General features: G+C 39.9%; 1 protein-coding gene across 1 annotated transcript in view; it reads left to right on the top strand.

The window, feature by feature from the left end:
• LOC132397850 (myelin regulatory factor-like protein) overlaps positions 1 to 19,794 on the top strand; it is a 71,105-nt gene extending 51,311 nt beyond the window's left edge. The window contains exons 18-26 of the mRNA XM_059976600.1: positions 1,104 to 1,178; positions 2,486 to 2,550; positions 2,636 to 2,830; positions 4,233 to 4,283; positions 12,491 to 12,578; positions 16,014 to 16,088; positions 16,817 to 16,925; positions 19,169 to 19,243; positions 19,376 to 19,794. Coding sequence (XP_059832583.1) covers positions 1,104 to 1,178; positions 2,486 to 2,550; positions 2,636 to 2,830; positions 4,233 to 4,283; positions 12,491 to 12,578; positions 16,014 to 16,088; positions 16,817 to 16,925; positions 19,169 to 19,243; positions 19,376 to 19,462 — 820 coding nt within the window. The 3' untranslated portion in view covers positions 19,463 to 19,794. The remainder of the gene's footprint in view (positions 1 to 1,103; positions 1,179 to 2,485; positions 2,551 to 2,635; positions 2,831 to 4,232; positions 4,284 to 12,490; positions 12,579 to 16,013; positions 16,089 to 16,816; positions 16,926 to 19,168; positions 19,244 to 19,375) is intronic.
• The last annotated feature ends 263 nt before the right edge of the window (positions 19,795 to 20,057 follow it).

Raw genomic sequence — 20,057 nt, 5'->3', positions numbered from 1 at the left:
CTTGTCAAACACAACTACTAATATAAAACCTATGAAATATTGAAATGCCTAGGTAGAGTAGACGTGGAGAGGCTGTTTCCTATAGTGAGAGAGTCTAGAGGGCACAGACTCAGAACATAAGGGTGTCCCTTTAGAATTGAGATGAGGAGGAATTTCTTTATCCAAAGGTTCTTGTAGCTGGGGAATTCATTGCCACAAACAGCTGTGGAGGTCAGGTCATTGGGTGTATTTAAAATAGAGGTTAATAGGTTGTTGATCAGTAAGGGTGTCAAAGATTGCAGGGAGAAGGCCGAAGGATGGGTTTGAGAGGGGTAATCAATTAGCCATGATGGAATGGCAGAGCAGACTCAATGGGCTGAATGATTTAATTCTGCTCCTGTGTCTTATGGTTTAAAAATGTCACAAGATTTGTTTTATTCGTACATTTTTCATGGTATAATCCACCAACTTTATGATCTCATCTGCCTCAGTACAATGGCAATGAGAATTATAGCAAGGATTTTTTTACAAAAATTTTTCCTCCCCCTCCCCTCTTCTCATATTCCTCACTCTGCTCTTTTACCTTTTCTCACCTGCCTATCACCCTCCCCTGGATTCCTTTCTCCTCTCTCCTCTCCTGTCAAGTTCCTCCTTCTCCAGCCCTTTACCATTCCTGCCTTCCTGGCTTCACTATCAGCTTCTAGCTATCCTCCTTCCCCTTCCCCACCTTTATATTCTGGCGCCTTCTCCCTTCTTTTCCTGGCCTGAAACATCGACTGTTTATTCATTTCCATAGGTGCTGCCTGACCTGCTGAGTTCCACCAGCATTTTGTGTGTGTTACTTTTATTTTACAAAATGTGTTTTAGTTTGTTATGAATTTGCAAGTTGCTGCATATAAATGAAGACTTGATTTATTATTATTTACCAAATCTGGGATTGGTTAATAACTCTAGAGTAACAGGGTTTCTAATTAGAACATTTAATTACTGAATAAATTAAGTTAGTTGAAACCTTAAGTTGGTTTAATCCAAAATCATTCCTTCTAAGAAATGACTGTGGTTTTTTATATTGTATTTGTCAAGGGTTCAGTACGCGACAAGTAACAGTTTATTTTGTATGACAGTATTATTTTGATTTTGGCTCTCTATGTGCTGACTTTAACTGAAGAGAAAAATGACATCAAAATTATCAACAGCAGGTAAATATTTTCCCTATAATTGTCTACTCTTGATGGTATTTAAACTCCTCCAATACTCTATGCTAGAGTGGTGTAGTGGCATCAGCATGGGTCTCTGAGCCCAGTGGTCCCAGGTTCACATCTGGCTGGCTCCTTGCATGGTTTCCATCGCTGCTGGGTTGAGCATTGAGCTAGCAACTCGGACTCACAAAGGACAGACACATGCTAAAAAAAAGTCAAGTTTATTGTCATTTTGACCATGAACTGCTGGTACAGTACACAGTAAAAATGAAACAACGTTCCTCCAGGACCCTGGTGCTACATGAAACAGCACAAAACTACACTAGACTATGTGAGACAGCGGAAGGCTACACTAGACTACATAAAACAACATAAAAACTGCACTAGACTACAGACCTGCACAGGGCTACATAAAGTGCACAGAACAGTGCAGGGCAGTACAATAATTAATAAACAAGATAATAGGCACAGTAGAGGACAAATCACAATATAATAATAAATGATGTCGATGTCAGTCCAGACTCTGAGTATTGAGGAGTCTGAAGCAACAAGGTTGCCACAGGGTGCAGAGAGAAACGGAACAATACTCTGTATAGCTGTTTCTAATGGAATGAAAGGCAACCCTTTTGCTTATTCCACGTTTTATGCCTAAGAAGTGCAATCACTGTAATTTGTTTAAATAAAAGAGAAAGTTTACAAGGATGTTGCCAGGACTGATTTATAGGGAAAGGTTGAATAGATGAGGACTTTATTCCCTGTAGGAGAATGAGGGGAGATTTGATAGGGGTATACAAAATTGAGGGATATAGAAGGGGTAAATGTAATCCGTCTTTTTCCACTGAGGTTGGGTGAGACTAGAACATAGGTTAACATAAGTCATAGGTTAAGAGTGAAAAGTGAAATGTTTAAGGGAAATTATTTCAATGTTTAAGAGAAGTTTGGACAAGTACGTGGATGGAAGGGGTATGGAGGGCTGTGGTCTCAGTGCAGGTCAATGGGAGTAGGCAGTTTCAATGGTTCAGCATGGACTAGATGGGCTGAAGTGCTGTGCTCGTTTATGACTCTATGGGGAACTACTTCACTCAGAGAGGGGTGAGAGTGGTTGACTCGAGATCAATGTCAACAATTCAGATAATTTGGGATAAGTACATGTATGGGAGAGTTATGGAGGGCTATGGTCCAGGTGCAGGTCAGTGGGACTAGTTAGAACAATAGTTTGGCACAGACAAGAGAGGCCAAAGGGCCTGTTTCTGCACTGTAATGCTCCATGACTGTACAATGCTATAACATTTATTTTCACATTGCAGCTATACTGCAGGAGTACTGAGCACAACTGGACAAACTACCATTATCCCACACACAACATTGTCAGGTAGATAACTCCACTGAAAGTATTTAAAATGTTACATATGGAAACTCCATTGTGACAAGCCATTTGTATTCATTTTATTCCTTAGTAAAGAACTCAAGTCCATTTTATACAACGTTAAAAACGGAAACTTCTTGGCCTGAAATAACCTTTTGTGGTGTCTTACCTTGTGACATGGTGCATTGCTGTGATGGTCGGTCTCCGGTCAAAGGCATTCCCTTCCAGCGTACTCAGAAGATAATCGCTAAGGATCATCATACGATGCAAAACCTTTCAGAGCCAGGCAAGTTTTATTCCACAGTAATGATTTTAAAAGAGAGGAAGATTTTATATTACTGAAATATTTATGCTGATTTCTCTGCCAAGCAAGCTAATAGCTAGCGCTAGCTAAATTCCTGAGTACAGGGCGACATGATAGCGTAGTGTTAGCACAAAATTTTAGAGTACAGGCGACCTGGGTTCAATTCCCACCACTGCCTGTAAGGAATTTGTAAGTTCTCCCGGTGACCACGTGGTTTTCCTCTGGGTGCTCTGGTTTCATCTCACATTCCAAAAATGTACCAGTTGGGAGGTTAATTGGTGATTATAAATTGTCCTGTGATTACGCTAAGGTTAAATCAGGGAATTGCTGGCTGCTGTGGCTCGAAGTGATGGAACGGCCGATTCTGCACTATTTCACAATAAATAAATAAATTTGTAATTCATTGCTTTTTAACCATAGTTTTTAAATTGCTTTGGCTGCTCTGGGCTTCATGTCTATGGCGACTTCGCTACTCATTTTCATTCTGAATGCTATTTGCTTACTTTTATTGTTTGCCTGATTTGTTTTATTTTCTCTCTGCAGTCTTCTTTTTTATGGTTTCTTCATTTTGTGGCTGCCTGTAAGCAGACAAATCTCAATGTTGGATAATGTATGCATACTTTGATAATAAATGTACTTTGAACTTTGAAATTGTTATGTAATAAATTTTAAAGGGCAATTGTAACAAAGATGCATGTGCTGAGTAAAGGGTTCTTCATTCTTGCTATTAGGAAAGGATGGAAGTCAACATGTTCAATTGTGTGTGGATTAACTGGTGCAAGTCACTCATGCCAGTGAATTCATATACAATTAGGAAAGAGTTACTGCATTACTATTCACATTGCCTTGGGATATTAAGAGCAGAAACTGCATAAACATGCATTTTGCCATGTGCTAACACTATGCAATAAAAGGAATTGGAAAAATGGTCTCAAATGGAAGTTCTGCAGTTTGTCTTTGCAACTCGGGCCAATTTCCCTTCCCTGCTAATCCTCTGGCACCAACTCAAAGCCTTTCCCATCCAGTCGAGAGCGAAATGATAGTGGATTTTTCTGCAAAGCCAGGATTATTTGTATGTCAGTACATTCTATGCCCTTTTGTGCCATTTATCTAATAATAACGTATGGATAAATTCCTCCTTTCAATTGTTTGATCTGATTGGCAAATCTCTAGATTTTGATCCTATTTCTCACTGTCTGGTGTCCAGTCTGTTTGCAGTTGTTTGAAGCTGTCTCTAGAGAAGTGCATCCTAGTTTTCTCTTGGGACGAGTCCTACTTATGATTCCAATTTATTACTTAAATGTAGCTAAATGATGAACATGCTTGAAATGTGAATGTCATGAAAACATGTTAGAAGTGACACATTACAAAATTTATCTTTCAGGATCAGGGACAAGTCCATTTACAAATAAAAGAGAAGGGAAGCAGGATGATTGTAAGTGAACACTATAGCCTTCTTTTATGTCTTCAATAGCAAACTGTATTGATATTTAAAAGGCATTATAGAAGTCCAGTAGCATGTTAAAGTAAAATTTAAAATGTATAGACTAACACACTTTAGGTATTTTTAGAGTACTGTATCAGAATGGAAGAATGTTGTGTTTATTTCCCAGTTACTGAGGTTGGGTAACTAACATACAATGAATCACCTGTGGAATATACAGTCTCACTAACATTTATGAGTGCCCAGAGGAAATCAACCACTTCAGGATCTGAAACAATACTGATTACCATTAGCAATCTGCAAATGAACAGTTTGCACGTTATGTGCCATGTTGTATGATGTAGGTGATCATGGACTTGACACGGCATTAACAATGATCTTTCAAGAATTGATAGATTCTGGCATTGTACCGGATGACTGCAAAATTGCAAATGTCACTTTGCTATTTAAGAAGGTGGGAGACAGCAGAAAGGAAACTATAGACCTGTTAGCCTGACATTGATTGTTAGGGACGAGATTACAGAGTACCTGGAGGTACATAACAAGATAGGCCAAAGCCAGCATGGTCTCCTGAAAGGAAAATCATGCTTGACTAACCTACTGCAATTTTTTGAGGAAATTATAAGCAGGGTAGACAAAGGAGTTGCGGTAGATGTGGTGTACTTGGATTTTCAGAAGGCCTTTGACAAGGTGCCGCATGTGAGACTGCTTAGCAAGGTAAGAGCACGTGGAATTACAGGGAAGTTACTAGCATGAGTGGAGCATTGGCTGATTGGCAGAAAACAGAGAGTGGGAATAAAGGGATCCTATTCTGGTTGGCTGCCGGTTACCAGTGGAGTTTCACAGGGGTCAGTGTTGGGACTGCTGCTTTTTAAGATGTATCTCAATGATTTGAACTATAGAATTAATGGATTTGTGGCTAAATTTGCCAATGATACAAAGATAGGTGGAAGAGCAGGTGGTGTTGAGGAAACAGAAAGCCTGCAGAGATAGGGGATGGGCAAAGAAGTGGCAAATGAAATACAATGTTGGAGAGTGTATGGTCATGCACTTTGGTGGAAGAAATAAATGGGCAAACTGTTATTTAGGTGGGGAGAGAATTCAAAATTCAGAGGTGCAAAGGGACTTAGGAGTCCTCGTGCAGGATACCCTAAAGGTTAACCTCCAGGTTGAGTTGGTGGTAAAGAAAGCAAATGCAATGTTGGCATTAATTTCTAAAGGTATAGAACTAAGAGCAGGGATGTGATGTTGAGGCTCTGTAAGGCACTTGTGAGACCACGGAGTATTGTGTGCAGTTTTTGGGCTCCTTATTTTAGAAAGGATATTTTGATATTGGAGAGGATTCAGAGAAGATTCACAAGAATGATTCCAGGAATGAAAGGGTTACCGTATGAGGAACATCTGGCAGCTCTTGGGCTGTATTCCCTGGAGTTCAGGAGAATGAGGGGGGATCTCAAAGAAACATTCTGAATGTTATAAGGCCTGAACAGATTAGATATGGTAAAGTTATTTCCCATGGGGAATCTAGGACAAGAAGGCATGACTTCAGGATTGAAGGACATCCATTTAAAACAGAGATGCAGAGAAATTACTTTAGTTATAGGGTGGTAAATATATGGAATTTGTTGCCACGAGCAGCTGTGGAGGTCAAGTCATTGAGTGCATTTAAGGCAGAGATAGATAGGTTCTTGATTTGCCAGGGCATCAAAGGGTATGGGGAGAGGACAGAGGAGTGGGGATGACTGGAAGAACTTGATTAGTCCATGATTGAATGGCAGAGCAGACTCAATGGGCTGAATGGCCTATCTTCTGCTCCTATATCTTATGGTCTTATGATGGTTTTGGCAAATTTTTCTACAGATATGATTTGCCATTGCCTTTTTCTGGGCATTGTCTTTACAAGATGGATGCCCCCAGCTGTTATCAATACTCTTCAGAGATTGTCTGCCTGGCACCTCTGGTCACATAACCAGGACTTGTGATATGCACCAGCTGCTCATTCATACGACCATACACCACCTGCTCCCATGGCTTCACATGAGCCTAAATGGGGGTGGCAGGGGGAGGCGCTAAGCAGGTGCTACACCTTGCCAAGGGCGACCTGCAGGCTAGCGGAGGGAAGGAGTGCTTTACACCTCCTTTGGTAGAGACGTATCTCCACCCTGTCATCCATAAAAATTAACCGTGAACAAACAAAATGAATTGCTTACATTGCAAAACTGTTATTTATAGCTGTCATTAGCTGTAGTGACAGGATGTGCACAGGAGGAAATAAAATCACATTTTATGAAGTAAAAATGCTCAATTCCAGTTAGTAAGTAGAAATGATTTAGTAATGAATTTAAAAAGAATTCAAATCGGGTTAAAATATAACAGGATTAACTTTGCCTGGAGGTTTGTGTGCTGTAAAACAGGTGAGAAGTGTATGCTCCTTAAGCACAACGGTGAAGTTGATGTTTCAGAGTTTGGGGAGGTGGAAAGTTGTAGCATGACACTGGCCATTGACAGAGAGTTTACAAAAGGGGTGCTTAATAGGACGGGATCCAATGGAATCTTCCTGAAAAGGAGAATTTGAGGAGATGGGTTTATATATTTGCTATAGGTGACGTAGGTAGAGGGTAACACAGAGGAGATGGCTTGAATAACAAGGAACTGTGAAGCAACTAACATACCACAGTTTATACAGAAGGTAAAATGGGTGAGTAGGCAGTGGGGTTCTTTCTACAGCAAGCGAAGATGGGCAGCAACTGGGTTCTCTGGATGTGATTCTAGTACCGAACAATCTCAAAGGTTTATTTAATATCAGAGCATGTACGCAGAATGCAATCTGAAACTCATACTCTTCACAGACATCCCCGAAACAAGAAACCCCATAGAATGAATGATAGAAACACCGAAACCCAAAAGCCCCCTCCCCCCAACCCACCTTTTGCACACGCAGCCCAAAAGCTGTTTTCCCAGTTTAAGATAACTTGGAAAAAGAACTCAAAGCAGAAAGGTGGGTTTCTGATGGGAGTCCCCATGACACACACACAATTATTTCAAGGACATAAGTTCCAGATTAAAGGGAAAGATCTCTGAAATGCCCTCGGTACCAGGACCAGACGGGGAGACATAATGTTAGCACTGACATAAAGGTGATATTTGTGGAGGGGTACATCATAGGATCAGAGACTGTTGTTTAATGAACTGTCCTTTACCCTGATAAGAGATACATCCTTGTCAGCATGAAAGATTTAAACTGGCAACGAATCAGCAAAGGTTAATGCAAGAGTGGTAGTGGTGAGGTCACTGGGTTATCCAATGAATATTCTGTACAAAAGTAACTGTCGTGCTAAGTAGTAAAACAAGAGAGTATGAAGCATAAATTTATTTTATTTGCTTAGCACTGATATATGGAGATTTTACAGCTGAGTAGGATTAAATTGGGTGCCAGGGTAGTGTAGTGGTTAGTGTTACACTATTACAACTCAGGGCATCAGAGTTCAGAGTTCAATTCCGATGACATTTGTAAGGAGTTTGTACGTTCCTCCCTGTGGAAAGGGTGGGTTTTGCCCAGCTCCTCCGGTTTCCTCCCACAGTCCAAAGGCGTAGCAGTTAGAAGGTTAATTGGTCATAGTAAATTGTCCCGTGATTAGGCTGGGGTTAGGTCAGGAGTTGCACAGCAGCACAGCTGGAAGGGCTGGAATGGCTATTCTGTGCTGTCTCTCTGAATAAATGAAATACAAGTGTCAAATACCCATGCCTAACATTTCTGAAGAAGCAGTTACAGTCAGGGGATGTTGTAGGAGAAAGGAGGTTTGCAATTAAGTTCCATCCAGCAGAAGTTGAACTAACGGTCTGCAAAGAAATGTTTGGTGAGATTTGGCTGCAGACCTTTGTGAAGTCATGAGTTATGCAGGGGTACAAACAGGACACAGTAATGCAGAGTGAGTGTAGAGGAAAGAGGAAACTGAATTTTCACATGGACATAGAACTGAACAGAATTGGAAAAAGCTGCAGAAAGTTGTGAACTCACCCATCTCCACCATGGGCACCAGCCTCCCCAGCATCCAGGCCATCTTCAAAAGATGATGCCTCCTCAAGGAGATGACCTCCATCATTAAGGACCCCAATCAACCAGGTCATGCCCTCTTCACATTGCTACCAAGGAGGAGGTACAGAAGCCTGAAGGCACCACACGCAACAAATCAGGAACAGCTTCTTCCCCTCTGCCATCCAACTTCTGAATAGACAATGAACCTATGAACACCACCTCACCTCTTACTGTAATTCACAGTTTTTTCCTCTGTTATGTATTGCATTGTATTGCTGATGTGAAGTTAACAAATTTCACGATACATGCCGGTGGTATCTGACTGATTCTTCCCCTCTGCCATCAGTTTTCTGAATGGCCAATGAATTCATGAGCACTTCCCCAGTATTTATTTCCTCTCTCTTTTTGCACTTCTTATTTAATTTATTTTTTATTTTTATACGTATGCTACTTATTGTAATTGATACTTTTTATTATTTCTGTACTGCAATGTACTGCTGCTGCAAAACAACAAATTTCATGATAAATGCCAGTGATATTAAACCTGATTCTGAGACTTAGGATATCTCAGATCATGAACAAGTGAATTTCTAGGACATGAATGGAACACTTACAATGGACAGAATCCAGAAGCAGAAAATAATTAGGACTTGCTGCACATAGCACCGAGTAGCTAACTTGAAATCATTAACGAATTGATAGTAATGGAATCTCTTGTGAGCACGTGACATTTAACAATCACCTTTGATAAGGAGAAGGGATGGTCACAGTCTAGGGGTTTTAAATTTAACTTCAGCAAACTTTATGCATTTGCTAGATGAATTCACAAACTGAGCCGAGCTGCTAGTGACCAAACCATACGGCAAGCAGTGGGAGGCATTCAAACTGTTATGCTTTGTAGTTTCACGGTAGCTTGTAAATGGAGTCACTTTCAAGGACTCCTCATCTCATATTCTTGATACTTATTGCTTATTTTGTTATTATTATTATTTCTTCTTTTTGTATTTGCGCAGGTTATTGTGTTCTGCATTCTGATTGAGTGCCATAGTTGGGTGGCCTTTCTTTGATTTTGTTATAGATTTGATGAATATGCCACAAGAAAATGAATCTCAGGGTTGTTTATGGTGACATATATGTATTTTGATAATAAATCTTCGATATTAAATTTACTTTGAACTTTCTGAACTTTCAAAACATTAAACTAATTCAAAGGAAGACGTAGGAGTCTAATTCTGTGTTTACTTTAATTGTGCACATACCACATGTAGTGTGATGATGTTCGCAATTCGCATATTTATACATATAACCCGTGGTGAAATATTTAAACAAACAAGACTGCTTAATCAACCTAAATAAATACATAAATATACACACACACACACACACACACACACACAATTATTCAATATTGCTGAAATATTAAATACATGGGGTGGTAGGATGGAGATATATCCCTACAAAGGAGGTGTAAGGTGCTCCTTCCCTCCGTTAGCCTGCAGGTCACCCTTGGGCAAGGTATAGCACCTGCTTATCACCTCCCTCTCTGATCAGAGTCATGTGAAACCAGGGGAGCAGGTGGAGAATGATCTTATGAGCAGCTGGTACATATAACAAGTCCTGGTTATGCGACCACTGATGCCAGGCTGACAATCTCTGAAGAGTATTGATAATGGCGGGGTCACCTGTCTTGTAAAGACACTGCCCAGATGAAGACAATGGCAAACCGCTTCTGTGGAAAAATTTGCCGAGGAGACAAAAACCATGATCACCCATGTCATACGACACGGCACATAATGAACAAATGATCAAAGCCTCAATATTTAGTACAGGGGTCAAAATTTTCATTTGTAAGAATAAGGTAAGTTCACCATCAAAATAAAGTAAAAGTTTATGAAAACGCACAGTAAATATTAACACATAATAAGAAATAATAGCTTGGAAGAGTAGTCAAATTTAACAACTAAAACCTTTTTATAAACACATTAAATGCAGCGGTAAGGAGTAATGTCAATTGATTAAAGACAACTAATATAATGAAGTGACGTGAAGTGCTGTATCAGCCAATCCCCTGTAGAGTGGATACAATGGATTACAGAAACATCGATGGACTCATCATCGAGTGTTCACGTGATGCAGCAAAGGGAAGGTCATCGGGATCCTGCACAGCCAAGAACTCTTTTGTCACCTGGGGTACCTGGAATGTGAGAAGCCAACCAACACCATCACCAGTAGACATTAAAATGGAATCCTTGAGGAAAGTAGAAGAAACAAATGTCCAAGGAACACGTGGAGGAGAGACGTGGAGGTTGAAGTTAGACGATGGGGACACTCCTGGCCCACCCTCAAGAAACAGGCTCAGAACAGAGGATGATGGAGATGGGAGATTGTTGATGATGATCAGGAGCAATGCAGAGTGAAAATGGAGTTCATGATTTAACTCAAAAATGCCCGTAAACTGTGTTCTCTTTCCACAGCTGTTGTCTGAGCAGATGTGCTGTTTAAATGTTTTCCTTTTATTTAGGATTTGTGGCGTCCAAATTATTTTACTTCAGAATTATGTCTGAGATGTACTTTAACCAACAAATGTTGGGTAAGAGTGCTTGAACAAAGCTACCTATCGGTACAAAATCAAGAATTCATTTGCAATCATGGCTCTGATTAGATTGATACAATGGTTGTACTTTAAATCTTTAAAAAAAATGCATTTTGTTGCACATCTCATTCAGAAAAAAATATCTCACTGAGTTTGAAATAAAGATGACAGGAGCAACAACTTGTCCTCTAAAATCTCCATCAGCACGTCTGCACCACAAGGCTGTGTGCTTAGCCCCCTGATCTTCTTGCTGTACTCTTAGGACAGTGCGACTCAGAAGAGCTCCAATGCCATATTTAAGTTCGCTGTTGTTGGCTGAATCTAAGGTGGTGATGAATTGGCATGTACGAGAGAGACTGAAAATGTAGCCGAGTGGTGCCACAACAACAACCTCTCACTCAATGTCAACAAGAACAAGGAGCTGATTATTGAATTCAGGAGGAGGAAACTGGAGGCCGATGAGCCAGTCCTTGGCGGGGGACCAGAGGTGGAGATGGTCGGCAATGTACAATCCCAGAGGATCTGTCTGGGGCCCAGCAAGTAACCGTAATTAGAAAGAAACACCCCAACGTCTCTACTTCCTTGGAAGTTTGCGAAGGTTCGGCATGACGCATAAAACTTCAACATGCTTCTCTAGATGTGTAGTGGAGAGCATATTGACTGGTTGTATCATGGTCTGTTATGGAAACACCAATGCACTTGAACAGAAAATCCTACAAAGAGTAATGGATACGGTGCAGTCCATCATGGGAAGAAATCTTCCCTACCATTGAGCTCATCTACATGGAGCACTGTTGCAGGAAAACAGCGTCTATCATCAAGGACCCCCACCATCCAGGCCACACTCTCTTCTTGCTCCTGTCATCAGGAAGAAGGAGACTCAGGACTCACACCAACAGGTTCAGGAACAGTCGTTATCCCTCAACCATCAACTCTTGAACCGGAGGAGATAACTTCACTTGCCCTATTACTGAACTGTTGCCACAAAAATTGGATTCACTTTCAAGGACATTTCATCTCATGTTCTTGATATTTATGCTTATTATGCTTATTTGTTTTGTTATTATCAGTTTTGTTTTGCATATCTGCACAGTCCTTTGCACATTGGTTATTTGTCTGTCTGGTTGGGTGAGGTCTTTCATTGATTCTATTGTGTTTCTTGGCCCACAAGAAAACACATCTGGGGGTTGGATATGGTGACAGGCAGGTACTTTGACAATAAATTTACTTTAAACTTTGAGGAGCTTACATTCCTTGCAGACTCAAGTGAAACTACAATCACACAGACAGGTTTGAAGAGCTCAGAGTCCTATTCATTTCAATTTAAAAACAAATCAGTGCCATTCATTAATTGTAATCTTGTACCTAGGCAAATTTCTGTTGGTATTTATCCCAAAACTTGATATTAACCCTGCATGTTTCAATGATTGCTGCATAATATGTCTGAAATAATATGTATTGGGTAGTTTGACAGTATGCCTTATAATAGAAATGCTAAGTTAGAATTTTGATGATATTATTTACTAATTAAACTTTCAATGATTTTGAAATTTCTAAATATATTAACAGGGTTCGATACATCTGTTAGATCAATACAGATCCTGGAAAGCCAGCAAATTATTGATCAGCAATTCTGTACAAAAGGAGTTCACTGTGGGTTAGTGACTTTAAACTTTTACTCAAACATAGATAAGAGTACTTTTGGAAAAAGCAGTATTATGATCATCTTAATTTGTGTTTCTTTTAAATATTTTATCTAAGAGATAGCTTAATGAGATATACCTTCCTCCAGCACAGCTCTGAATGATCTGTTGAGTTCCTCTTGCATTTATCCTTTTATTAGATTCTGTTGATTAGGTTTTTTTAATTTTAAAGTTTGTAGAAGGCTTTTCCCCCTCCTGTTTATTTTCTTTATATTTCATTCATACAACTATATCAAAAGCTGGTAAATGATAGCAATATTATTGTGCAAGACCTGTTCATAGGTTTATTAAATTAATTCATGGCATAGATTGTCATTCTGGGGCTGGCCGGTACAGTTGTCTATCTAACCAAATGATAGAACAAGGGCAACGTTGTGCTGAACCAATTCAATTAGTAATCAAATGGCCAACGAAACTAATCTGCCTACACAATGACCATATCCTTCCATTTCCCTCACATTCATGTGACTATCTAAATGAATCTGACTTTACCACCACACCAGGCAGCACAATCCAGGTGCCCACCGCCCTCTGTGAAGAAAAAAAATCTTAACCCTCACATCTCCTTTGAAATTATCCTCTTAACTAATGTGCATGCCCTCTGGCTTTAGACATTTCAACCATGAAAAAAGGATACTGTCTGTCTACTCTGTCTATATCTCTCGTAATCTTATAAGAGGGCCTCAGTTGGTCGGGGTCGTCCACGAATGAGGCGTCCTAGCTATCTAGGTACAGAAGCCAGGGCTGTACAATATGGAGAGCAAACTGTTGCCCATGTAGCAAGCTCTCCCTTTCCATTCATTCCATGAATCCAAAGTAATGGCTGAGACCAATACAGTTTGGCACCAGTGACATTGCAGGAGTTGCCAGTCAGCGTTGAACTCAACGTAGGACTGCCTTAGGGACCCGCGCTCTGTATTTTTCCTCGGGGTTTACTCCCTTCCCAATGATTGGGTATGGCTACAAAGCAGCAGAAGTTTGAGATCAGAGTTTTCCTTCTCCTCCTAGATGAACTGCCAACCACAGCTGACAAGCCCCATCTGCCCAGAGCGACTGGTTTTAAGACACCAGTAACCCAGCTTTGTCCTTTCTCCTGTCAGTAGAAATGGTTCAGCCTGGCTTAGTAGCTAAGTCACATGTGAAGCCCAGGAGCTGGACTTGGTTGTCAGAGGCTTTTTGCGGTACATACCATTGGAAGCATTTAATAAGTAGTGGGAGCTTATCCCTAGTACATTCCACTTCCCCACATCCCCTGGCTAAGGAACCCAGACTTTGCTTACAAAGTCAGTTACAGATTTTCTAATCTTATAAACCTCTATCAGATCTCCCCTCAGCCTCCGCCACTCCAGAGAAAACAACCCAAGTTTGTCCAACCTTTCATGATAGCTCACACCCTCTAATCCAGGCAGCATCCTGGTAAACCTCTTCTGCATCTTCCCCAAAGCCTCAACCATCTTCCCATATTGGGACAACCAGAATTGAATGCAATACTCCGTATGTGGCCTAACTACAGATTTATAAAGCAGCAAAGCAAACTAACTTCCGCACTCTTGAACTCAGTGCCTTGACAAATAAATGGAAGCTTGCTAGAAGCCTTCTCAACCACCCTATCAACCTGTGTAGCCACTTTCAAAGAACTATGAACTTGGGCCCCAAGATCCCTCTGCTTGTCAACACTGTTAAGGGTCTTGCTCTTAACAGTGATTTGTCCTTTACATTTGACTAGGCAAGGTGCAGCGCTTCACATTTGGCCAGATCAATTCCATCTGCCATTTCTCTGCTAATATCTGCGACTGATCTACACCCACTGTACTCTTTGCCAGTCTCCTTTGCTATCCACAGCATCGCTGATCTTTGAATCACCTGCAGACTTACTAACCCACCCATCTACATTTTCATCCAAGTCATTTATATACATCACAAGCAGCAGAGTGCAGATCCCTGCAGAACACCACTAATCACAGACCTCCAACTAGAATAAGTCCCTTCAACTACTATTCTCTGTCTCCTACGGACAAGCCAGTTCTGAATCCAGACGGCCAATTCACTTGCATCCCATGCCTCTTAATCTTCTGGATGAGCCTCCCATAAAGGACCATTTTACTAAACACTGCAAACTTTTTACTAAAATCCATCTAGACAATGTACACGGCTCTACCTTATCAACCACCCTCATCACCTCATCAAAAAGCTCAATCAAGTTAGTAACACTCGACTTGCCCTACACAAAGCAATGCTGGTATTAGACATTTCAACCATGGGAAAAGGATACTGTCAGTCTACTCTATCTATGCCCCTCATAATCTTGTAAGAGGCCCTCAGTTGGTTGGGGTTGATTAAACCATGGTTATCCAAATGCTTATAATTCCTATGCTTATGAATTCTGTCCTGTATCTTCCCTATCACTGATGTGAGACTCAACAGTCTATTATTTCTATGATTATCCCTGCTTCCCTTCTTGAATAATGGAACAACATTAGCTAATCGCCAGTCCTCAAAGACCTCACCTGTAAATAGAAAGTACACAAAGATATTGGTGAAGGTCACTGCAATCTCTTCACTTGCCTCTCTCTGTAACCTGGTGTATATCCCATCAGGCCCTAGGGACTGAGCCACCTAAATGCTCTTTAAGAAACCCAACACCACCACCTCTTTTGCTTCAAAATGCCCTAGTATATTAATAATCTTGGTATTGATCTCCCTATTCTTCATTTTCTTCTCCTTGGTAACTACTGATGTAAAAGTGATGAAATTTTGCATGATAAAGCGATGAGTGAGGCAAACCATTTAAGGGGGAGAAAAGAAGCTGTGTTTATAGAATGTAATTAGGAGAGGAGCAATTTTCAATTGTGAGTGTGTAGTTATCAAAGCCTTGTTTAACCAAGATTCATTTTCTTGTGGGCATACTCAATAAATCTATAGAATAATAATGACAGAATGCCCGATTTAGGTGTTCAACCAGAGAGCAGAATACAACAAACTTCGTAAATACGAAAAGAAAGAAATAATAATCATAAGCAATTATGCACTTCCCTGCGGAAGTTTAAGCCTAGAAACTGAAATGTGAAACATCTGCTTTTTACATGAAAATCATATGAATCACTTGTTTATTACTACTGCACGAGGATGAAGTTCTGAATGTTGATTTTCCAATTTTTTTTAACAACTAAAATTCCCAGGATCACAGAATTGTTACAGAACAAGGGACAATTTTGTCGTCTCTTTGTAGGACAGTCAATACCACACGACCTACTCTATCAGTTCCTTTCCTCTTGTTCCTTATATACTCTTATATTGATCCAAATAATGCAAAGTTCAGTAACTACTTTTGTGCTTGAAATAGTACCCAGGTATTTTCCCTAAATAAAGTGTATTACTTTATTTTCCAGAAATGGTAACTATAACTACATAATCCCGATCAACAAATATACACCTTTGAATATGAGGATTACTTTAGAAATAAAGTGAGTACATTTTTATACTTCCTTTTTCTTCTCTTGGTAAACTTAACTCTCATAACACTAGACAATAATTTTTTTCAAAACTGCTGCTTCCTCAGAATTTTTTTTTTATTTATGAAAATGTTTTGTTGTTAATTTTCATTTGTACTCAGTGTCTGAGGCTTCTCACTTGAAGTGGCCAACATTAGTTAATCGCAGTGATGGATTCCAGTGCCCTGAAACCTTGTCTCCCTGACCACAATGTCCTAGTGAAACCATTTACCATGTTGGTCACTGACAGCACTAAGGTATACAGGGAAGAAGTCTAAATGGGAAAGCAATAAATGAATCTTTAGTGACATGTTGCACTTCATGGTTTTGTGTGCTTGAAGCATGTTGTCAACCAGCTGCACGTAGTTTGGTGCTCTGTAGTTGCCAAGAAAATCTTCAACAACACCCTTAAATGCCTTCCAAGCAATTTTTCTGGTCCTACTAGAATTGCCCATCATTGATGACCTGTTTGATTTGTGGATCAACAAAAAATGGCTTCCTTAATCTTGGCATCAGTTATTTGGACTCGATTTATGAATTGAAATAACAAATATAGGTGATTTCAAAACAATGGTGTGTGATAGGGAAATTTCATGGTGATATTCATGATCAGCAGTCTAAAATCCATAAAATACACCCAAAAAGTATTCAGGAAGCAAAGTGTTTTGTGGTGCAGTGATATTAATCAGTTTTTTTTACAGCACAACAGAACCCATGCTTGTTTATAAATGCACAATACACTTTGGCAGAACTTGTGTGAACTCTGTAAGGATTGAATCTCAAAAAGATGCTTCACAAGAAATGTCACAGGTAAATCTTGATGTCAAGTACCATATTTTGCAGAGTGTATGTTTAAGTTTCAGAAATATTTGGGCCGAGACAACAAACAAATGGGCTTTCCAAAAAAAAAACCTGAAGATTGATACTGCTCAGAACAAATGTTAATTCCATTTGTATAGAAGCTATGAAGGGACTTGCAGGTGAGGGCCTTGAATGTTACACTCCTGGGATTACTGTGTGTGCATTTAGCATGAGTATTTCTTCGAGCGAAACCGGCTCTGATCTGATCAGTAACTCCCTGCAAAGTGCAAGCCCCTGGTCATATATCACATTGGATGATTGGCCTAACTGAAGCCAGCAACAGAAATGCTATAATAATAACAACAGAAAATGTTGGTTGCTCTCAGCACATCAGGCAACGTTCTTAAATAAAGTTAATATTTAAATTTAAAGACCCATTGTCAGACGAACATTACAGAGGAGGTCGGGTGGGAGCGGGGGGGGGATATGGATAGGACAAAGGAACATCTCTAACGAGGTGGGTAGAAGCTACAAGTGAGGTTAACAGAGTCAACGAGAGAGAGAGAATCTGAATAAAAAGACAGTAAGACAATGGAATAAGGGCAATTAGAGAGTATCAAAGTGAAAAAGCTGTCGGGACTTCCTGGTTAGCGTGACACTATTACAGCTCGGGGCTTTGGAAGTTTGGAGTTCAATCCCAGCGTAGTCTGTAATGACTGAGTATGTGCTCACCATGGAATGCATGGTATTTCCCCCACAGTACACAGACGTTCCAGGTAGAGTAGCTGGTCGTTGTAAATTGTCCCGTGATTAGGTTAGGGTTAGACTGGGATTGTTGAGTGTTGCTGGGAGGCATGGATTGAAGGGCCAGAATGGCCTCTTCCATGCGGTATCTCTGACTAAAATAAAATAAATAACAGTGACAAAATGCGGAGCAGTTAGCACAGTCCAGGCTGTGCTAATGAAGAAAAACCATCCGAGCCAAGATCACAGATGGCCAGGCCAGTACGGAAAGAAACAGCAAGTGAGTTGCCTGAAGTCGTGAACTTCAATGTTAACTGTTTAAATCTTGCAGCGGTTCAAGTAGCATTTGTGAAAAGAGAAAATGTCAAAAACCTTTCAGCAGAGCTGGAAAAGTGAGAAGACAATTTTGTACTTTGAAGAGAATTTGTGAACTATTTTTATGATGATTTCTTAGCTGCATTGTCGTTATTCCTAATGTTAGTTTCTTATGCTAGATATGCTTAAGCAATAGAATTTTAATTTACCAGTTGCCATTGGGGGTTTCAAAGACCATAAGATATAGGAGCAGAATTAGGCCATTTGGCCATTGAGTCAGTTCTACCATTTCATCAAGTCTGATCCAATTTTCCTCTCAGCCAAAATCCCCTGCCTTCTTTCCATATCCTTTCATGCAGTGACCAATCAAGAATCTAACAATCTCTGCCTTAAGTAGACATAAAGACTTGCCCTCCACAGCTGCCTGTGGCAAAGAATTCTACAGATTCACCACTCTCTGGCTGAAGAAATTCCTCCTCATCTCCATTCTAAAAAGATGCCCCTCTATTTTGAGGCTGTGTCTCCTGGCCTTAGACTCTCCCACCATAAGAAACATCCTCCCCACATCCACTCTTTCAAGGCCTTTCACCATTTGATAAGTTTCAATGAGGTCACCCATAATACTTCTGAATTTCAAAGCCATCAAACGCTTTTCATATGACTACCATTCAATCCTGGAATCATAATCGTGAACCTCCTTTGAACCCTTTTGGAGTCTAGCACCAACCCCCAATCTACCTGCATACTGATGTCCCCCACGACTATTGTAGCATTGCCCTTTTGGCACACAGTTTCTATCTCCCGTTGTAATTTTTTAGGCCAAACTCATCTTCCCAGATCAGTTGTCCAAGACTGGATTTTAATCCTGTGGGTTAACCACAATGTTACCACATACATAGCATGCAGTCCAGACTGCATTTGCAGCAGCATAACTCTGGTTCTCCAGGAATGCATGCGAAACCCAAAGTTTTACAATTCTTCATTACTTTCCTAGTACCAAGAGTTAGCTGTTTGGTAGATCAGCCCAAGTTTGAAAGCAGTGTTAACAAAAAAAATAATTTAGCACACACTCCTTGCAAACAAGTAACTGCAGCAGTTAGTAAATTACAGTGCAAAATATTGAGTAAATTACTGTTTTTGGATTAAGAATATACAAAGAACCTGTCTCATTGAATTTCTAAATATCTCTGCAGGGTTATCAACATTTCTGGGTCTTGCCTGTTGCACATCTGCATGAGTGCAGGTACCACTTCCGTGTTGCTGCAGCAGTAAGTCAGATCATAACTAATATACAATTTCTAACCATCATATATTCTATACCACCACCTTGTAAAAAAAAAACAAGTGAATCTGAAATATAGTTTTGTCTGTTTATTATTAAATCATTTTCCATTTTTCAGGATCTGGCGGATTGTGGAACAGATCAGAATTTTGCTGGGATATACTTCACTGATTATTACTTTTATTTTTATCGACGATGTAACTAACTCAGTACAACCAAAACTACTTGTACCTTGAACCTTGATGTTGAGATTTCTGTGGTGCATATTGTAGCTTCATCAGTATATGCAAGTGTTAATCCATCATTTAATTCCTTGAAATGCAACATGTTACATGCCAGTTGTTGACCACTATCATCTCTGTTGTGTATTTGATATTTCAATAATATTTGCGTAATCTTGTATATATATTGTTTAATTAAGCATTCTTGTTCATTTAAATAATTACTTATGGGTTATACTTAAAATATGTTAAATGCATATGTCATCACACCATCACGAGTTACGTGTGTGCCTCTCTTTAAGTAAATTTGAAGTTACACCCATATTTTGGACTCTCTGTATCCGTGAATTAGTTTAATGTTTTGAAGTTACAAGACATAACATTGCTGATGAGGTATTTTTACAACAAATCCAAGATGGCTACTGACCTGTTAAAGCTGAGCAAGACGTTCAAACTAAAACATTGCAACTTAGCATAGCCCAACACATGGAGAAACAGTCTTCAGAAGAGAAGACACAATCGAGTTTTTTTTTAAAGTCAGAAAACTGGAGAATTCAGGGTTCATAAAGAGTAAGTACT

Source organism: Hypanus sabinus, chromosome 8 (assembly GCF_030144855.1).
Source record: "Hypanus sabinus isolate sHypSab1 chromosome 8, sHypSab1.hap1, whole genome shotgun sequence".
Taxonomy (NCBI): Eukaryota; Metazoa; Chordata; class Chondrichthyes; order Myliobatiformes; family Dasyatidae; genus Hypanus; species Hypanus sabinus.
This window is presented reverse-complemented; position numbering and strand designations above follow the sequence as displayed.